Genomic DNA, 20835 nt, shown 5'->3' on the forward strand with positions numbered 1-20835 from the left:
ACATGGGATTAGACGGGACGTCCCACTGTAGGTCCCGTCCCTTTTTGTTCTGGAAAGTCGCCCGTGTTTGGACATCGATCACGGCCAGCGGCCCGGTGCACTGGTGGCGTTGAAGTGGGAGTAGAGAAGGCTCAAAACAAACGGTCTTTTGTCCACGGTGACCCTGTGTTGACCTGGCGAATCACACAATCCAAGGATGTGGCCGGTGTTCACCAGGTGAACCCGGCTAACAGGCGAAGGACGGAGAAAGAACTGCTCTGTTATTTTAATTGCTTCCTTACTTCGTCGACGATGGAGTCTGAAAAATTACATTTGACTGCAGTTTAATGTCGAATGGCGAGACATGGAGGTTTTTATAGGGCGTGGGGGACTTTCACACTTTGTTACTTGAATTTTCTGGGTTTTTCTCTGATCGATCATTTGGACAACTTAGATCTTGCATTTTTCCAAAAACAGTCTTGTTGCTGCTAAATCACATAAATCACATTACTTAGTGTGCAGCAGAATACTTTTCCAGAAGAAAAACACGCCACGAGGCAAATGACAATGGTTTTATGAATATGGTTCTGATTCTGGTATGTTGGCAAGACAGAGTGGAAACAGTTTTTCATGCGATTTAGACTTTATATACTTACTTGGTCAGCACTGCACAGTATGTGCATGAAACCTGCTCTCCTATGAATTATTTTCCCTGTTGATAAAGTTTGGATTTCAAGTGTAGTTTTTATTTGATAACGGGGTTATATACTCTGGCTTCCTTTGTTACCCTGCTGGCTCGGCAATACAAGATTCAGCTCTTGGGGTTGATCTGCACTGGGAACCGTGTGGGAAATGTTTTTAGAACTCTGGCAACAACACCGATCCTGCATTTCCTTGTTTCTCAGACAGTTTCTTAGTTCTCAGACAGGCGCAGTTCAGTAAAAGGACAAATAAATCTAAAATTGAAAACAGCTAGTTGTGATATATTCTGTCTCGCAGACCACATGCTGGAATGAATGACTTAAAATCATCTGTGCTTCTGTCTCTTCCACAGCATGTGTTCACCATGGATCCTTCCAATGTGGAAAATGGACGAGGCAAAGTTCCACATGACCCCAGCCTCCCCTTCGCTAGCACATTCAGTGGTATGTTCCATGTTGGATTGTCTTTATTTCTAAACAAGGGTTTCATGGAGCCAACATGGACACCCATTTCAATGGGTAATTTGACGTTATTTTAAAGAAACTTGCATACTCGTCTCCCCCTCTCTCAGCTCATTTGCTGTCTGCCTCTTCACTGTCAACTGTCAAAACTAAAAATTAAAACATCCAGGGTATAAGAGCCAACAAATGTGAGTGGTCCATCTCTATCTCAAAGCCCTTAAAGCTACTACGAGGAACATTTTGTGTTAATGTTGGTGGTTCCATTTGACAAGTGGTAGATACCCTTTTGAAAACCTCTTATTTCACTGCAGCAGAGAAGGTCTTCTTTGTGTAGCCCTGGTTCTGGTTCTCCCAATACATATACAGCAGCAGGTGGATGCGGCAGCGGAGCAGGATCAGGGTCTGTCCACAGCAGGCTGGTTACAGCTTATAGTTGTTGGCCGCACGGGGAGTCTGAGCTGAAGGAGTTTGTGGTGAACAAATATATACAAATAACCAATTCTCTCACTGATGTATGTTTATTTATAAAGACCTAGGCAACAGTAGTAAATTGAGACTGTTTCATAAGCAGTTATAAGTTCAATTACAATTAGTTTTAATAACTTTAATAACAAAATACAAATTTCACAACTTGACCCGCTGTGACAAAACCGTCAAATCAGCGAACTTTTCTTAGCTTGGTATTTTTTATCTGCCACAGTGAACTATTTAAAATGCCAAACACAGATGGTCTGTGTCTCCACATTTCACCTCCCTGCACAGACCTCTGCTCTGTATTGAAATGATAATAACCTTAAGGACAGAAACTATAACTTTCTTCTGCTCTGACACGTACACACACGCACTCACTCCGGAGCTGTGCTGACAAGGTTAAATAGTTCTGGGTGTTTCTCTCCGAACGTCATTAGGTATTTCGTTTTTGAAATAACGCTGATTTATTCCAGTGACAGACAATCCTGGGAGGTGTGTGTGTGTGTGTGTGTGTGTGTGTGTGTGTGTGTGTGTGTGTGTGTGTGTGTGTGTGTGCAGCACTCTATCCCACCTTCCTCTCCCTGCAGCTGCTCTGGGTGCTTTGAGAATCAGATTTTATCCCACAACACACTCTGTTTGGCAGGATATTGTTCAATTTAAGTCGAATAGGGAGGGCTTTGGACACATAGATACAGAACAATACACACAAAGCTGTTGAGATTTTAAAAAGGCAGGGAGAGGAAGGATCGTTCTCCTGCATCAGTTTAAATGTCAGTATCGACGTGATGAAAGAGGAAAACGCTGACTCAGCAGATCTGTTGGCCTCCTCAAGGTCAGAGGGGTTGTGTAAGATGACCACACAGCTGGACTTCGACATATTCAGGGCGTCTATTTCTGCCTCTGACTGTCATCGACATCTTTATGGATTTTTCCTCATCAAGGGTTCAATGTTGTGCAAAAAGGCTTCTTACCGGCCCACGCTGCCGTAAAATAAGAAGCAAATAATGAAATAACCAATAGAGAAGACATACCAACACAAATACAGACACGAGCATACACCAACATATTAGGGCATGTGATGAAAACATAAAGAAGGGGATGCCAAGAATTAAACTGTAAAAGATAATGAAAGTTCTATTCATCAGTTATCAACCCGGTAAAGTTTTCCACCCCTCAATGTCAGGATCTCCTCCCAAAGTACACACAGCTCAACAGGCCCTGTCATCACTAATTACTGTATCTATGTACATGTGTCTGTTCATGTTGCTTATGGGAGCATGACTGTGTTTGCAGGCTAAAGAAGGATTTGTGTGTTTCTAATACCATTATTACAGCCAAATGAGATAAGAATACATTTGCATCAATGAGATCACTGTCACTCTGCTGGGAAAATAAAAATAATACATATAAAACTCTTTTAAAGTGAATATGCTTTTTCTGGAAGAAAAAAAAAACCTCTCCTTGTTCTTCATTATTTTCTTGGCTGTAGGGATGTCTGTCTCCAAACGTAGCTGAGGTTGCAGTCTCGCTGATAACCCTGCTGCTAGATGTTTTTCCAAGCGTAATTCACACGGTGTGCCACAGGAAAGATTTTATATCTATTTGCAGGAAAATCAATTTTCTGAGTTGTTGAAGCCGAGTTTATGGTCTCAAAGGAGGAACGACTGTAGGAAGTGTGTTTCAGATTACTCTCCCGGAGTGTTCTGTATTGGATTTGTTCAGTTTCCTCTTACCTCCCCTTCCTCATTTGCCTGAACCACATTTTTTTTCCACCAATGATTTCCTTGTTGTTCTTCTGTGCCAAACTTTTTTTTTTATTAACCCCTGTTTCTTCAATCCCTTTCACTGTTTTCACTCTTCCCTGTGGTGCCGATACATTTTTTCCCCCTGCCTTTTAAATGTATTCAAACCCCACTTCTGTCCCTGCCTCTCTACAGGTCGGGAGTTGTACACGGGGCTGACGGCAGATTTCCTGGGTAGAGACTCTGTGATCTTCAGGAGTATGGGAGGTCGCTCCACCATGAGGACCGAGACTGACCAGAAACTTCTCCATGGTAACTGGTTATCACCCCATTAGATATAGAGTTGAGTCAATGTAAAGTAACACACATTATCTACCATCCAAGGACACCTTTGAGTGCATCACCTTTGTTATATTATGTCTTATCAACTTTTGAACTTATCATCAGGTCAGGAGAACAAATTATCTTCCGCTACGTTCCGTTTTGACTTCATGTTTAAGAAATATGCTTCTTATATATATATATATATATATATATATATATATATATATATATACTTCTTCTGATATTTGAGAAAGACTTTAAATTGATCACTCTCTGTTCCGATGCTAACTCCTCATCCATCCCTACGTTCCCCCTCCTCAGACCCCAAGTTCATCGCTGCCCACCTCATCCCAGACAACGACGACAGAGACAACGACAAAGTGTATTTCTTCTTCACGGAGAAGGCCACAGAGGCGGGCGACAGGGAGGGCGCCATACACACACGCGTTGGACGAGTGTGTGCGGTGAGATGCGCGTTGTTTTTCATCAAACATGATGTTTCTGTTAACGCTGTTGAGGCTTTTGAGTTATCTGCCGCTGAGCGTTGTCACAACAGAGAGTTGTCTCTCCAGAAACAAATGTCCCACTCACTCAGAACAAGCTAAAGGTCCCAGTTAAATACAGATGTACACAGCAAGATTGAGAGATTATCTGTTGGCAGGTGGGGATGAGTGAAGCCAGATGGGCAGGTGAGCTACACAGTGCACTTCCTCAGGGCCACACTAATATCCAGGCCCAGGAATGAGACATCTGCAGGGGGGTTTCACTTGAGGAAGAGGTTGTGATCTGGGAGAGTCCGGGAGTCCTTTGGGGCTTTCCTGTTTTCTGGAGGATCCGTTGTGGGTCTTAAATTTGGAGTCTCCACCAGTCTTTCAGTCCAATGTTTGGATTCACACTCCCACCAACGTACACTGGAAGAGGGTTACACAAAGACACAGAAAAAGAAGAAGAGACAGCAATTTGATTTAGGGTTTTTTTTTTCTCAAACATGGTCGCACAATAGTTTTATGGGTTTAAACTGCCACCGTGACAATTAAAAACCCCCTCGGGAAGGACAAATGTCAGTCAGAGAAATACATCATTTACATTTCCTCATAGGACTGTGAAGGCATCGTGCTCGGGAATCTTCTCCAAAACCCACACAGCTGTCAAATTGGTCAGCTGTAATCCCCATATGCTTTGCACGCTCTCTCACATTCTTTCACCAATTGATTTGTCTTAGAAAACCATATGTGAGCTGGCGTGCACCGCACACAAAGGCATAGAAGCGGACGCACACACACACACACACACACAAATGCACAGCTGTGTATTTCGTTAGGGGGTTTGAGTGTGCTAGAAAAGTTTGCACAAACTTCTCAGTTAAAATCCAACTGTCTTTGTCATCCTCATCTGCCTCGCTTGTCCTCCTCTTCCATTTTCATTTGTCTCTCCTTTCTCTCCATTCACACACATATTGTAGTGTTTATCGTCTTCAGTCCTCTTTTCTACCTTATGAGGGATCAGAATAGTTGTCATCACTTCCCTAGTGGTGCTTCCTAAGCCAATTATCAGCACTGACCATCACACACACACACACATATAAATAATTATTTACATTTTCATGAACAAATCTATCGTGAGTCTCTACACATGTGTTTCCCTCATCTAATGTGCTGGACTGCAGAGCCAAAACAATGATAATGTTTATTAGGAAATGAATATGGAGCTGTGTTTTAAAGATTGTGTGTACTTTGTTTTGTTTTGCCAGAATGATGTTGGAGGCCAGAGAGTTCTGGTGAACAAGTGGAGTACCTTCATCAAAGCCAGACTGGTCTGCTCTGTACCAGGACCGCACGGCATCGACACACACTTCAACCAACTGGGTGAGATGAACAGAAACCTCTTGGAACGAGATTTCAGCATTTCACACACACTTGACCTCTTTAGCGTACATTATTCTCCACGCGAAATTCCCGAAAGCACTAATTCACATTATGCTGCAGTCTTATGTAACACAAATAATGAATGTTATTGTTGCAATATGAACAGAGGATGTGTTCCTGCTGAGGACCAAAGATGAGAGGAACCCAGATGTGTATGCGGTCTTCAGCACCATCAGGTGAATAACCATGAATCTCCATTTGTTTACAGGTTGGCTAATTCTCATTTAGGCTACTATTATCTACCTGGGAGTTCCTCAGTGAAAGTACAGTGAATTGAATCATTAACTTGTGGTTTTCCTGCTGTGGGGTTTCTACCACTGGGAGGTTAGTGTGTGTATACTGACTTATACAGCTGCTAAGGTCTATTATTTGCAATTCGGTAAGTTGTAGTGTCCCATCGTGGTTAAAACACTGCATTGTGGGTTTCTCCTCTATCACATAGAAGAACAATCTATCAACAGCTTTGCCTTAATTTTCAAGCATTTCATTGTTGATGTTTTTGGTAACTAAAACAAATTAAAATAATACCGATATTTATGGACATGTTCAACAATATCTCTCCTCTCTCCTCCACAGTAATGTGTTTCAGGGTTTTGCCGTGTGTGTTTACCGTATGGCTGACATCAGAGAAGCCTTCAATGGACCCTTCGCTCATAAAGAGGGACCCGACTACCAGTGGGGGGCCTATGAAGGCAGGGTCCCTTATCCAAGACCAGGCGTGGTGAGTGATTTGTTTGCAAAGTATATCAGCTCTTACACATTTGTTTTGGTTGCCCAATCTTAAATATCATTTAACTACACTGTTACCATGACAACAGTATTTCCATAAAAGACGCTTCTGCTTTTTTATAAGGAATCATAAGATGCCCTATATTCATATGCTGATGACACACAGCTTTACATTTCTCGAGCTGATTTCAGTCCAATAAACAAGCTAGTAAAAGTGTCAACAATGTCCATTATGTGATGTCAAGACTTCTTTCTTTTTCTCTTTTGGTAATTGATTAAAACATAAAAATGCTAACATCATAGGTTCTAAAAAAATACAGACACGAAACACCCAACGTCACTTTTCCTAAAATACAGTCAGCAGTTCAGGAAGCTTAGAGGTGTTTTAAATTAATTTACTCTATTTATTTAATTATCAGGGACAACACATATTTATGTAAATTAACAGTGTGTAAGCGTGTCAGATTTAGTAGTTACAGGATTTACATCTCAACCTGATGCTGAGAAACTGATTGATGCATTCATTTCAAACACAGTGCTATTTTGTTAGAACAGGGTGATAAAAACATGAAAAATGAGGCGTATATGAGTAAAGTAAACCACTGTATGCGGTATTGCAGCTGTGGTGACTGTACATAATACAGAGCCTTCTCCTGGTTTACCTCCCGACTCCCAGCGGAGCTCTGTCATGTTCTCTCAACCACATCACTGTAATTCAGACTTGTTACACACTAAGACCCACGCGTAAGGAAACACACACACGCACGATGCACGCTTAATTCCACCTCATTACCAGAGTACAGAGGAGCAAATGGAGGCGGAAAGAGTATGAATAATGTGAGAACGGAGCAGACGCCTCTGTGGTTTCACTCCGCTGCCTCTCTGATTAACAGGAATGTCCTGGCCCGAAACTGAGAGAGAAGTAGAGAGAGGGGCAAAGGGGGAAAAGGTGATATACGGGTATGAGCTGATGAAGAGGCACAGGTGGGAGGGAGAGAAGAGTGACAAATTGACAGTTTCCCATTGAAGTATTCATTAAAAGACAGCTATCTTATGCAGAAGTTTAGCTAGAGTTAAAATATTCACCCTATCTTCTTGCAAAACAATTCTAATGACCTACATTTTTTGACTCACTGCAGGTAGAATATAGCTGTTTTAATAATACTCAATTTTTTTCACTCAATTATCCACCATATCTCCTGACTCACCTGTCAAAACTCACCCAGGAGTGGGAAATCAAAGTTCAGTTCATAGGAAAGGGATTTGATGGATTCATTCTCCCAAGATATTTATCTTGGACTGAAATATCAGAACTCATTCTGTAATGGAGGGAATTACATTGCAGATTTACAAGAGCTTTAATGGTAATCCTTCCTGGAATGAGCTTCGTCTTGTTGCCTCTGTCATCCACACAGACCTCTATTTTAATCACAACAGCCTCATGTTTGATACTTCAATATCAAGATTGTGGGATGCTAGAATCCTTGATGACCCAAACAGCATTTCATGTACCTGGGCGTTTCTCTGGGGTTGATTACTGACATGAAAATTACTAAAGATTTAGTTTTAAGTCCAACAGCACTATATTATGCTTGAGAGAGCATCGTCTGCATATTGTCTGCCTCCTGCAGTTAAGATTGGATTTAAAATGTCATACTTTTAAGTGCAAACAGACCATAAATCATTTAGATTATGATTGTTTTGATAGGATATTACAGAATATAATGAACATACTTAATTACAACAGAGTAATACTTAAAATGTACATTTGCCACAAAGCATAATCCCTTCTTCCCCATAGTGTTGTTTTCTCCCACTGCACCTACATTTCATACCAATGGCAGTATTTTATAGGTACCTGATTCATACAATGAAATGAAACTGTAAATCACAATGGATTTTGTTGTGTTTGTGAAAAGTTTAAACCACAACTCTAGGTTAATTTACAGTTGAACCGAGTCACTTCCCAGGTTTTGAACCTCAGCTAATCTAGATCTCCTCTACTGGGTCCATTTTTGTTATAGTGGAGTCATTTCCCAAATGCAATTCAAAAGAGTTACACAATGCATACCACACATGCATGAAAATGGAATCACATACACAACAATAATGGGTGTGAATAGAAGTCTGCCAAACATGCTCACCTCTTCCCTCTGTCATTCATCCTGACTTGGCTCTCGGTTGGAGATTGAAAGCAGCCGACTTGCTGCAGCAAAGTTTGGATGAGTTGACAAAGTTTTGGAGCTGATCCATCTTAGGTTTTATGTGCTGTGCAAACAGATGTGGAGTAGTTTAGCGAGCAGTTTAAAACACTGACATATCAGTGAGGTACATGGAAGCTGCACACGATTGAATGTTGAAGAACTCAATACATGTTGGAAAAAATAGTCCCTTCAGCTCCGGATTGTGTTGTTTTATTTATACACAAACATCAAAATGAATGCACTTATTGTAAAAAATAAAATACTGCATGGAAATGTACATTGTTACGGGTTAGCATTGAGGGGCTAAGCATTTGAAGTCTGTGAGTGTGACAACTGAGCTTGGATTTGCTTCCACATTCCAAACCTTCTGTAATAAATTGTCATTTATAAACCATGTTCATTCTGAAATTGAATCCCCACTAGCTATTGTATGGATCCGTTACTGTTATAAAAAGCAGAAGTAACAATACTTCCACCATATGGAATCTGGAATAGCACTTGAGATTTATACAAATGCAACATCCCTCTCAGGAATCTCATCGATCTCTGTTCGATGCTCCTCCTTTCTTAGCCTTGATTCCTGTTATTTGTCAGCTCATGACTTTAACATAAGTTTTAATTTTAGTCAGTCTCGGCTGGTGTGTTACTTCTCTGCGTTCTCTCACCCAGATCAATCCAACCTCCCCCCTTTATGAAATGTTTGTCAATGTGTTTGGTAATTGTTGTGTCCTCAAGGCCAAATAAACTAGACTGGAGTCTTGTGAACTACTTGGAACAGACAAACAAGCGTCCCACATGACGAACCTTTGAGAACAGTTAACATACCCAAATCTGCAATAATATTTGCAAAAAAAAGTAGCTATGCGTGACAAACACTTTGGCTTCTTTGCAAAGAATTCCTGATCAGAGCCACGAGCAAACCCAAAGGGTCATATGGTTCGAATACATGCCTTTATTTGGACAGCGTTCAACACTCAATTACTTGAGTTATACCGTATCTCAGCCAAGTACCGGCACAATCATTCTCTCAACAGTGACACAAAAGCAGGCTTTTTAACTAACAGCAACCTCTGTCTCCAACACTTTACAACTGTGGTTTTGAACTTTCATCCAAAGTTTCCAGGCACAATAAAACTGCTAATGAGGGTTCTCTGAGGGTTGAAGTAAGACCATGATTAGGCCACATTTCTTCTGGAAAACACACCTCCATTGGTGGAAGATGAAGAGTAGTGTAAAGTTATGGTAGACGATGTACAGAGATTGGCTTTGTTCTGTCTTGTTTTTGTTTGTCTTTCCACACCTCCACCCATTCTTTATTTCAGCATCATAATCAAGCCAGCCAAGGATTTTACCATAAGAGATCTTTTTTAACAACCCTTTCCTTTGTCTCTCCACATCTTTCTCACCCTCTCTCTTCCTCATCAGTGTCCTAGTAAAATCACCAACCAGCCAGGCAGAGAGTTTGGCAGCACAAAAGACTTTCCCGATTCAGTGCTGCAATTCGCCCGCAGCCACCCGTTGATGTGGCGGCCGGTGTATCCCGCCCTGCGCCAACCCGTGCTCGTAAAATCTAACATTCCTTACAAGCTGAAACAAATTGTGGTGGACCGGGTCGAGGCGGAGGACGGGCAGTACGACGTCATGTTCATCGGTACAGGTAATATGAATCTTATCCTGGCAGAGGATAATTAGTGATAACATGTAGACATTGCGTTCCTGTTCTGTAACCTTGTCACTTATAGTTTGTGTTTGTGTCTTTCAGACGTTGGCACAGTGTTGAAGGTCATCGCCCTGCACAGTGGAAACAGTCTGGAGACAGAGGAGGTCACGCTGGAGGAGCTACAAGTCTTCAAAGTAGGCTTTACTCTATCTGTTCTCTACTTGTTTCCTTTTAGGCCATATAAAGAAGTAGCTAGTCGTAATTATAGATAACATTTCTTTCATTGTGTGCCTTAAACCCTCTTTGTAGTCAACGGATAAGGAGCCAAACCGTGTCACATTATTTTCCCCTCATTCTTAAAGAAAAGTCAGCTGTTAAATTCTCTAATTGTAAGCCTTTTCACACATTGTGAAATATGAATACATTTTCAAACATTTTCATTATTGCAGGTACCAACTCCAGTTACATCAATGGACATATCCGTGAAAAGGGTATGTTACTATGTTATAACGGCGATGCTCACTTCTATTAAGTTAAATCAACTTGTTTCACCAAAATCCTGCCTTACTCCCTTTTTTCTCCCCCTCATTGTGATTTTAAACAGCAAGCCCTGTATGTGGGCTCACCAGCAGGTGTGGCTCAGGTGAAGCTGCATCGCTGTGAGACTTATGGGAAGGCCTGTGCTGAGTGCTGCCTGGCCAGGGACCCCTACTGCGCCTGGGATGGATCATTATGTGCCCAGTACGTGCCCAACAGCAAGCGCCGCTTCCGCAGACAGGACATCAGGCACGCAAACCCCGTGCTGCAGTGCATGGATCAGAATCTGAGTGGTAAGTGTAGCTACCTATTTAGACCCTTCTTTTGTACATTTGTGAGAAGGAAAGTTAAGAGAGGAAAAGGAAAGCTGAAATGCGACCATGATTCAAGTATACTTCTGAATACCCTCCTAGCTGGATTGGATGACTGACACCCTGACATAGAGAACTCATTGATATCACAATGTTTTTCCACATTCATCCCAGGACACTGTAGATAGGCATCACTTCCTATATGGTCTCCTAACACTCTAAACTATTTAGTAGTGGATGGGAAGGAGACCAGTGAGCCTCCACTCTTGTGTATGGATTCTACATGAGGTCCAGGGGAAGATGCCGACATGTTTCAGTCTGTTTGAATGAAGTTTGCATGCACAGTCTGTGTTCTGGGTCAGTGCATGTCTTTGCTGTGCCTTTTTCTCAGGATGAGAGGCAAAGAGTGTTTATGTGACAAGTCAGATTTGGACGAGTCTGGCAGTTTAGCCAAGCTGTGTGAGACAGATGTTGTACAGTGTATTATACAGAAAATGTGTGTTAACTCTCAACAACACATGTCTGTTTACCCACGACATTGTGCATATGTCACACCAGATATTTTGGGGGCTTTGTGAGTTTGTGTTTTTTTCCCCCAGAGAACCAAAAGGAAGACAAAATGTAGGACGTTGGTGTGTGTGTGTGTGTGTGTGTGTGTGTGTGTGTGTGTGTGTGTGTGTGTGTGTGTGTGTGTGTGTGTGAGAGAGAGAGAGCTGAGAGATTGACAGATGAACTCAAACTGAGGTTATCTAAAGTCATCAGCGATCGTATAAAAAGTGAGAACAAACACAAACTAGAGAGAGAAATGAGTGGGAGGAAGTGGATACGGGAGATGTGGAGGCGAGGTTCAGAAAAAGTGTGAAGGCAGACAAAAAGCAGAAAAACGAGGCGGTGGGGAGGAAGAAGAAAGTCTGTGTGGATCTGTTGGATGCAAGTTTGCTAACCTTAGAGTAGGTAGCCTACGGTGCCGAGGTGATGAAATATGCCTCCCTGGAGGCCTTTGGATGAACCCATGTTTCATAAGGTGTCTTTGTGCAGGCGTGTCGACTTGTTGTTGGAGTAAAACCCCCAGAGGCATGTTGTCTTAGCTACGACTGAAATGTCATCCTAACTTCAGATGTTCACTATTTGTTGTATGTGTAATCACACGCCGGTACGGGCAAAGATACTGCCAGGTTTACTTACCGTCTCCAAATCCTCGTATCATCAGCCTAACATTTATTTCTATTTGCGGAGGTTTGCATATTTCTCTTTGTTCAGCATTTTGTAGATGCAGATTGCTCTTTTCCATTCTTGCCAACAGATTGAAGCCATTTTTAGCATAAAGCCCAGTGTTTATGCTAAGCTAAGCTAACTGGCATATTGAACATGCATTTCCCATCCTGCTCTCAGCAAGAGAGTGAACTATTAGTTAAAATTCTTTTGTCAGATATTTAACTTGACAATTGGGAATGTCTGGAACTGCATCACATGCTCAAAAGGACTTCATTGCAGCATTTGTTTTGTGCAAATAGCAGATTTTTCTAACGAGGATCCAAACCATAAGAGGAGTTAGGTCCTTTACTTTTGCAGTGTTTTTCAGACTTAATTTTCAGTCTTTCACAATCTTTCAAATCATGTCTGTTTCAAGTAGAAGACCTCGACGTGACAGAAGACAGGATGGTGTACGGGACGGAAAACAACAGCACCTTCCTGGAGTGTGTTCCTCGCTCCCCGCAAGCTACTGTTACCTGGCTCGTCCAACGTGACGACCACAAGGAGGAGGTGAGTCTATAAACACAGAGGTTTGAGATGATAGATAATACACACACACACACACACACACACGCACACATATATAGCTTTGGGGACCTGGATGAGGGCAGATGAGGAGAGGAACCAACAGTGGTCGAAGTGTAACTGCCTTTTAAAAGTGAGATTTGCGTGTGAATTTGGCACGTCGTTGACACATTTGACAGCCATTTGACATATGGTTATATTTCTAATGCAAATGCACAACCACTTTTCTATTCTCTTGGATAAACATTGAATTCAAGCCTTGACCACTTGTGTCACTCAAAAAAGTCGATGGTGCGTTTGCCTCCGCCCACAGTAATCATTCATTTGTTGAGGATCTGTTTCTCCAGGCTCAACCTAGGGTCTCGGCCAGCCATGCAAGAATTAAAGCATTACAACTCCTCTCCATTTCCTTGCAAATAAACATTTGGCTGCCAATCCAGCTGCCATGTTTTTGTTGGCACAGAGGGATAGTTCGACAAACAGAAGGACGGAATCTGAAAAGGGGGGGAGGAAGGAGGTAAATAAAGAAAAGAGAGGAATAAATGAGGATAGACTGGGGATGGAGTCAGGAAAGAAAGAGAGAATGAGAGGAAAGAAAAAGACAGAGAGAGTAAAAACTAACATTGACTGGATTTCATGGCATGGTACATTCTTGCTGTGGCAATTCAAGCTGAGAAAACAGTACGGCCCCACTTACCCTCACTCTTTTGTCATGCTATGAAGTGGATTACATGCTCTTTGCCCAAACAATTCTGATTTATTTTTTATAGATTTTTTATGCATCAAACTCATCATGAATGGAATGAAAGCAACATATTGAAAGCACAATTTTCACATGGATTTTTCTTCAAAACTTGATTCAGTGGCTTTGAAATGCTTTGGAAGCAAGCAAGCTTGTGGTGAGATCACTCCAAAGTCAATGCAAAGATGGCACCAATGACGCAATGGGAATGAGGCGAAGACACAAAATTGTCTCATGCCTGTATTCATGCAGTTGACTGAGAAATTTGTGTAAAGCTCTTCCTCAGAATGGAGGAACTTTTGTATCACCCAGATAGTCCCTCAGATTTGTACCAAGACCATCCAAAAGTATGTGTGTAAATGTATCAACCATAGACTTGTATGGTACAAACAAGGTTGCTATTGCTACTGTTGCTCTGACATACAGACATGTTGTATTTATGGCTAGATTACGTTATTATCAGTGATGATAGAGCAACTACAATGTTAGTGTGGCCTAGCACTGATCAGTTTGAGTTCCATTCAGAAAGCACAGATCTTTGCTGTGTTTAAGTGTAAAATATAAATATTTTATTTTATTTCTCTACATAATTGCAGTGATGTGACGATATAATCACTGTCCAATCCAAAGCAGAACTACTTGATCATTTTACAGTAAAATTCAAATGAATGTCAGTCATTCTTCCACCAATTATTTTTCTTCTCTGCATTGTTTCTTCAAATCTGAACAGTATTTGATTCTGTCATGTATGTAATGAAATAAACATATTCTCCCTCTGCCTCCCTCAGGTAAAGCTGGACGAACGTGTGATGTCTACGGAGCAGGGCCTCCTGTTCCGCCGTCTCTTCCGTCAGGATGAAGGAGTGTATATCTGTCGCTCCCGGGAGCACGGCTTTACTCAGACCCTGGCCCGCCTCACACTCGAAGTCTTCCAGGGGGAGACTGTGGACGAGCTCGTGGCACGGGACACCGCTGGCCTGTCCGACTCATTCAAAGACCGGTCCACAGGGAGCTACAGGGCCTGGATGCCTTGCAGCGCATACGGCAGGGGGGGCGCGTCAAGCCAAATCGGCCAGTCGCGTACGTGGTTCAAGGATATCATGCAGCTGATCGGGCCGTCGAATCTGCCGCACGTGGAGGAATACTGTGAGAGAATGTGGTGCAACGACAAGCTGAGGAGGAAACACAAGGGCATGCTGGATAAATACCGCCAGGCTCAGGAGAGCGCCAGGAAGGCACGCAGCAAGAGCTCCGGAGAACGTAACCGAACGCCGAGGGATCTCAGCGGCCGGGAGGAGTAACGGAGAGAAAGCGAGGGGAGGAAAAGCAGGAGAAGAAAACGGACAAAGATTACAGTACAGGACAAGATGGATTGGGCAGTGAATAGGGTCAAGACCAGCATCAACTCCTAATAGTAGAAACGTTGACACTTGAGAATGAGGAAGATCAGAACAGAGCGTAAGCTTTAGCCGTCAAACCAAACAGAAGGGATTTGATGGAGGTCAGGTGTTAGGGGTTGGTTCTGGGTATGGCCCAAAAAGCATAGGAGTGTTTGGTTGTCTGGAAAGATGGCACAAAAAGAGACATGCCACTGAACTGAACATGTCGTTGCTGTAAAGGGAGAGACAATCTCTCAAATACACTACATACATGCTTTTTAAAAAAAATCTTGATTGCATGTACCCCTCTTATACTTTCATCGAGTCACATAAAAACTTCACAAACCTCAGATTTGTAAAACATACACATGCCTGTGGACATACTCTTTGATGAACGGTATGGAACATGAAATGCAGCTCATGGAGACATATACTTGCTTCCCATTTTGTTTTTGTCCCAAAACACAATCACTGGATTGATCTCCTTCTCACTTGGTATTTAAAGGTCCATATTTTTTGCCTTGATCTGCACTTGGCTTTTTGTGTGACTTCAGCTCAAGACATATCTGAGTTTACAGTGTATTTATTAGAGGCATATGCAAATAATGCACCAACGCTTTGACACTTGTGACGCATTTCCGCTGCATGGTAGGACACGGCTTGACTCGACTCGCTGAAACCATTCTTTCTGGGTTGGGGTTAGTCATTGTGTTTCCGAAGTTATTCATCAGACCATTTGTCCGAACCAGTCTTAGGAACGTGTTAGCTCAGAAATGGCTGGAGGGAATTTCTACAAATGTTGAGCCAGACTCATGAAGTGATTAGATTTGGTTCCTGACAAAACACATTTGGCCATAACTCAATAATTCATATGCTAATTATTGCAGTTTCACACAAATCTCATAGGATAAAATGTTGAAGTGATGACATTTTGTAAAGACACTTGTACCCACAAGCCCAACTGTCAATAGCAACTGTAATGTTTTTATCCACTCGGCCCAGATTATTTTTAAAAAATGGCACCCTGCAAAACCAGGTTGTGCTCAACGGAGTATGAACATTGCTCTGTTTGATCAACTAAGAATCCCACCGATACTAAGGGGTGAATATAGTTGAGTCGACCCTAACCATGCAGTGGAATTGAGGCATTGCTGTATCTGATCTCACAGCTATACACACACACACACACACACACACACACACACACACACACACACACACACACACACACACACACACACACACACACACACACTTACATAATCTACAATCCCACTCACCTATCACACTGAATGCCTAAACTCAACTAGCTCAAACTGGAAGCTACCATAAGACGACTGTTGTTGCTTCAACAGATTAAAGGCACATTACTTTATTATTTCTGCTGTGGGTTGAACTTTTCATTAAACAAAAGTTACAGATCAAGATTCCCCCCTCACCAACCGTAAAGGGATATTTCACAGTGGCTTACTTTCAGCTTCTGGGCACATACCGTAACACCTCCTGCAATGTACCCAATGGCCCCATCAATTGCCAGTATTTGCTTTCATTATTACGCACCTCGGTGAATAATAATACGTCTGTGAATTTCCCACCAACCCAGCAAGTCAGCCTACAAATAATGATTATTTTAAAATAATTGGTTCATTAATTTGTATTACTTGAGTAATAGTTTAGTCTATAACAGCCTAAGGTGACATCTTCAAAAATGTGTTTATCCATTAAAGGAGAAATTACATAACCTGACCCCTCTGATTTAGCCTCACATCCACGAAACTAATTTTCCCACATTTCCTCTGTGCTCTTCAGGGAACAATAGACAGGTTCAGCTGTAACGGCCAACTCCTTTTGTGCTTTCTGCTTTGTAAACACTGGTTTTATGACGGTTCATGGTTTGAACACATGATAATCCACATTGCTATTGTCTTCAGTTTTGTTGTTAAAATATAACTTTTATGGTAACTGAATAACATTTCTTCTAGAGGATGGAGAAGAGAAGAGAGGGATGAAAGGGGGTAAAGAAACAGGCCCTTAAATAGGGTGAGATGTGAACATTTGGCTGCAGATGTAAAACCAAAAAAAAGAAAGAAAGATTGGAGGTCAGGGAAAACAGACGGCAAACTGGGGAGAATTAATGCTAAGATTCACTTTCACTGAGGGCTTTATGCTGATGGGGATTAGGTCTTTCATGTCTTCAGTAATAACCTGAAACTGAAGCAGAACAACTGATTTATTTTTAACTGATTTCTTTTATTTGGAATTAGTTGAATTTAACCATATAACCTATGTAACACTTAAAATACATTAATGAGGAAATTGGAGTCAAGTAACCTCTGGCTTCATACAATATGGAGGTCCAGTAAAGAGCAGATGATAGGTTACAAATAGTGCACCTAATAAACAAACGCCAAAAAGATGTCCCTATAATGTGTCCATAAATAAAAGTTGCCAGATTAAATACCTAATTCTTTGTCCCTGCGCAAATCCATGAGCCGAAGAAATCCAAGCTGATTTGTCGACATTTCTACTGTGATCAATTAAAGGTTGTCAAGTGGTGAAATAATCAGTTTCAGAGGGTGAAATCCCTGTAATATTTGGACATATGGAAGATGGTATAGATATTCCCGGGAGCCCTGGCATTGTTTAAAAGTAGCCAGGAAACAATATTAACACCAGTGACCTTTTTGTAACCTTCATGGCGTGTGAATGTCTCCTAAGAGGACAAATGTAAAGAGAGAAGGAGGAGTGAGGAAAGGAGAGAGATAGAGATTAAACAAAATAAGGTACTATAAGCATCTTGTGAAGACTGTATTTGTAATTTATAAAAGTTATAATACCTAATAAAACCCATTTCATTACAATTCATCAGTATGATGTGAGTGTTTTAAAAAGGTGACATATTTCCCCCAGTTTGTACAGCACACTTAAGCACACATTTTACTCTAGCCAAGTTTATTTTCTTAGTTTAAGGAGTGTGAGACAGACTATTCGACTCCACTTACGGTGTTTTCTTTAAAAATATTGCTTCTGATGGATATCTAAACTTAACTAAAATGGTAGAGTGACAGGAGGATGGTATGCATGAAACAAAGAGACAGTTGGCAGGGTGAAAAAAAGACAAAAAGCTACATAATTACACAGAAAGCTACATAATGACTTTGTCTGGTTCTGCTATGTTAGATGAAGATGATACAGTATTTCTGGTGGTATAATTCTTCTTTTATAAGCCTGCATCATGATCCTGCATCGTCATCAGAAAAAAACTGTTTTGTAGCTATGATTTTCAACTCAAAATGTGTAAAATCTAAAATAAGTTTCCACTTCACACTGTCATAATGGAATGCTAATTTTTGCCGGACAGTGTTTGGAGAGTTAAATGGCACAAAAGTCACACTTCCATCCTGAAGTACCTTCATAATCTGCATTTTTGCAAATATGGAATTTGTAGTAGCTGACAAAAATCTGGCATCACTGATGTAAATGTTATTTCTGCATGTTCAAAACACACATTGTAAAGCCTTGAAATGCAGTTTAGTCGTTGTACGGTTGCACAAAGTGTGTAGTGGTATTGCATCTCATATTTATATATTTTCCTTCTTTTGTTTACCTTATTCCTAATCTGTCCACTCTATACAGTGCAGTTTAAATTTGATCTAAAAACACATGTTGAATTTGCAGCACTTCTCTTACCTTGGTGTCAACTTTCATGTTTAACTGTATTTTGGTGAGAACACATCATTTGATAAATCCTCATCATGATTGATGTATTGTGGTAACTTTTGTAAAAGTGTATCAGGGTTTCGCTCCAGTCAAACTACACCAAGTGATTTCACTGATTAGTTGCCTCACCTCCAATTAGGAGGTGCTCTAATTACTCATTTGCTGCACATGCTCTGACCAGCACAGCTACTCCACATCAAGCAGGCAAAGAGGTTCAGTCAGCTTTTGTGTGAAAGTAGCCGCTGCAAAAACATGCATGGAATCTCTCTTATGTACTCGGGCCAGCAGTCCAATAAGCACACTGTAGCCGTCATGAACTTCTCACTGAACATACTGGCAACAATGGTTACAATGTAGAAATTAGGCTAAAAAAGTTTAAGGATCCTTTGATTTAAAAAAACAGCATTAACTTGGTAACATGTCCCTTGATTGTACTGTAATATTGAGCTGGTTGTGGGGTCTCTGACAGAGCCTAATTTAAATGCATATTTATGTATTATTTAAGTGTCTTTCTACCACGCATGCTGTGTACTTGTTTGCTATTTAACAGCATTAAAAGTTGATTTTCTAACAAAGTCACTCACTGTGTGTCTTAAGGAATTTGACTTTATCCAATGGGGGAGTCTGTTAAGTGTTGGTGCCAGTGACAAAACTAGAGACAAACAGCAGTGCCCTGAAATGAGCCCCTTTTTTAAACTATAGCTTTGGCCGCACTGAAACCCTGACATGCTTTATTAAATCCTAAATCAACAACATGCAGACTGTGCACCTGCAGCAAAGCTGTAATGTGAGGGTTAAAAAGACCCACTTTATTTCCCATGTCCCATGTCTAATGTTAGTTTTAGAGTAACTTGCTGAAACCTTGGGGTTAGAAAATACCTGTGGGTAATGAGGGTCCCCATTTGTAGGTAAAACAACATCAGTGCAAAGGCTCTGCTATTACTACTTGCTGTGTGAGTGTGCGCACTCAAAAGTGTTACGGCAGGACGTGTGTGCATGTGAGAGTGCATGTGAGAGTGCATGTGATTGCAGATTTGCAGACCCGGTGTTGGCCCATTACGTTAAGCCGTTAGCGGGGTCTGGCCATGCATGTGATTGGAGGGTAATTGGGCAGTAAACATCTGTGGAAATGTGCAGTAACAATGGCTGCTTGTCGCTTCGGCAAACAGACCATCTCATAAAAACTAAACCTGCAGCCGAACGACCCAGAAAACGACTTCACACCCCGACAATTACGGCGGCCACATAAACGCAACCAAATGCAGGATGAATGCGCACACACAGATGTCAGGATGCACATGCGTAAAGACTCACAAACACACACATGTCCAAACATATCGCCCTGTATAAAGCCTCAGGAGGGCAATTTGACATGAGTATCCATGGTGTGAAAGCAATTAAAGTGTCCCCGTTGTTTTTATGTTTTCGGTCAAGCCTCAGGAAACACATTAGCCATGAATAAGCCACATTAAGGGGGGAACACATGGATGTATGAAGAGAACAGGATAAAGCATTAGAGACGGGCCCTGTTCAGACTATGAAAGTTGCTCAGTGTTGCATGAAGTTTAAAAAAAAAACTGACTTCCTTGGTATAAAATCACCTGCATCTTCCACGTATGGCTCATACAGCAGGTATATGAGCGTTTCCTTTGATCCCGCCTTCCAGCTTCGGTCTAGAGCACGTTCACATGAACAGAAGGAGAATATTATATTATTGTTTCAGGACTCATGATTTATAAAGGGATTCGAGTATTTGTTCAAGGAAGTTTATTTGCCTCAAAAAGTATCTGTTGAGTAACAGAAGTTGCTTTCCCAATATAAGTCTGTGGGGGAAAGTATTTTTCAGGCTGACATGATAGACTTTTTAAAATTAGCTTCAAAGCCCAGCATGCTTCCTGGGCGTGTGAGGGAAACACTCACTCATGGGAAATTATAGGAACAACTTACAAGTTAATGCATTTTTCACTATATTCCTAAGAGGATGAGTTACACTAAAGTGAAATTAATTCACATGGCAAAAAGTAATCTCTTTAAAGTGACAATTTATTGAAGCTACTGATGAGCGGCTCAAAACACAAACAAACAAAACAAAAGTGGTGTTGTTTTTAATGTTTTTGATGTTTTCATGTAAACTGATTAGACTGCTCCACACTATGGACTTTCACATAAG

General features: G+C 41.3%; 1 protein-coding gene and 1 long non-coding RNA gene across 4 annotated transcripts in view; one reads left to right on the top strand and one right to left on the bottom strand.

The window, feature by feature from the left end:
* The window catches only part of sema3bl (sema domain, immunoglobulin domain (Ig), short basic domain, secreted, (semaphorin) 3bl), a 51218-nt gene extending 35021 nt beyond the window's left edge, over positions 1-16197 (top strand). Inside the window, exons 5-16 of one of the 3 annotated variants that reach the window (XM_084014450.1) lie at positions 1034-1124; positions 3551-3667; positions 4001-4143; positions 5430-5544; positions 5711-5780; positions 6181-6325; positions 9963-10194; positions 10300-10391; positions 10647-10688; positions 10802-11027; positions 12676-12809; positions 14355-16197. In XM_084014450.1, coding sequence (XP_083870576.1) covers positions 1034-1124; positions 3551-3667; positions 4001-4143; positions 5430-5544; positions 5711-5780; positions 6181-6325; positions 9963-10194; positions 10300-10391; positions 10647-10688; positions 10802-11027; positions 12676-12809; positions 14355-14867 — 1920 coding nt within the window. In that variant the 3' untranslated portion in view covers positions 14868-16197. The remainder of the gene's footprint in view (positions 1-1033; positions 1125-3550; positions 3668-4000; positions 4144-5429; positions 5545-5710; positions 5781-6180; positions 6326-9962; positions 10195-10299; positions 10392-10646; positions 10689-10801; positions 11028-12675; positions 12810-14354) is intronic. The other 2 variants (XM_084014451.1, XM_084014452.1) reach the window with 2 other exon arrangements.
* Positions 15943-19236, bottom strand: LOC311016625. Its single transcript, XR_014597519.1, has 2 exons — positions 16155-19236; positions 15943-16114 (listed from the first exon to the last, which is right to left on the bottom strand). It is a non-coding gene; the product is annotated as an uncharacterized lncRNA (long non-coding RNA).
* Between the last annotated feature and the right edge of the window lie 1599 nt (positions 19237-20835).

Source organism: Eutrigla gurnardus, assembly GCF_963514095.1.
Source record: "Eutrigla gurnardus genome assembly, chromosome: 8".
In the NCBI taxonomy this organism is placed as follows: Eukaryota; Metazoa; Chordata; class Actinopteri; order Perciformes; family Triglidae; genus Eutrigla; species Eutrigla gurnardus.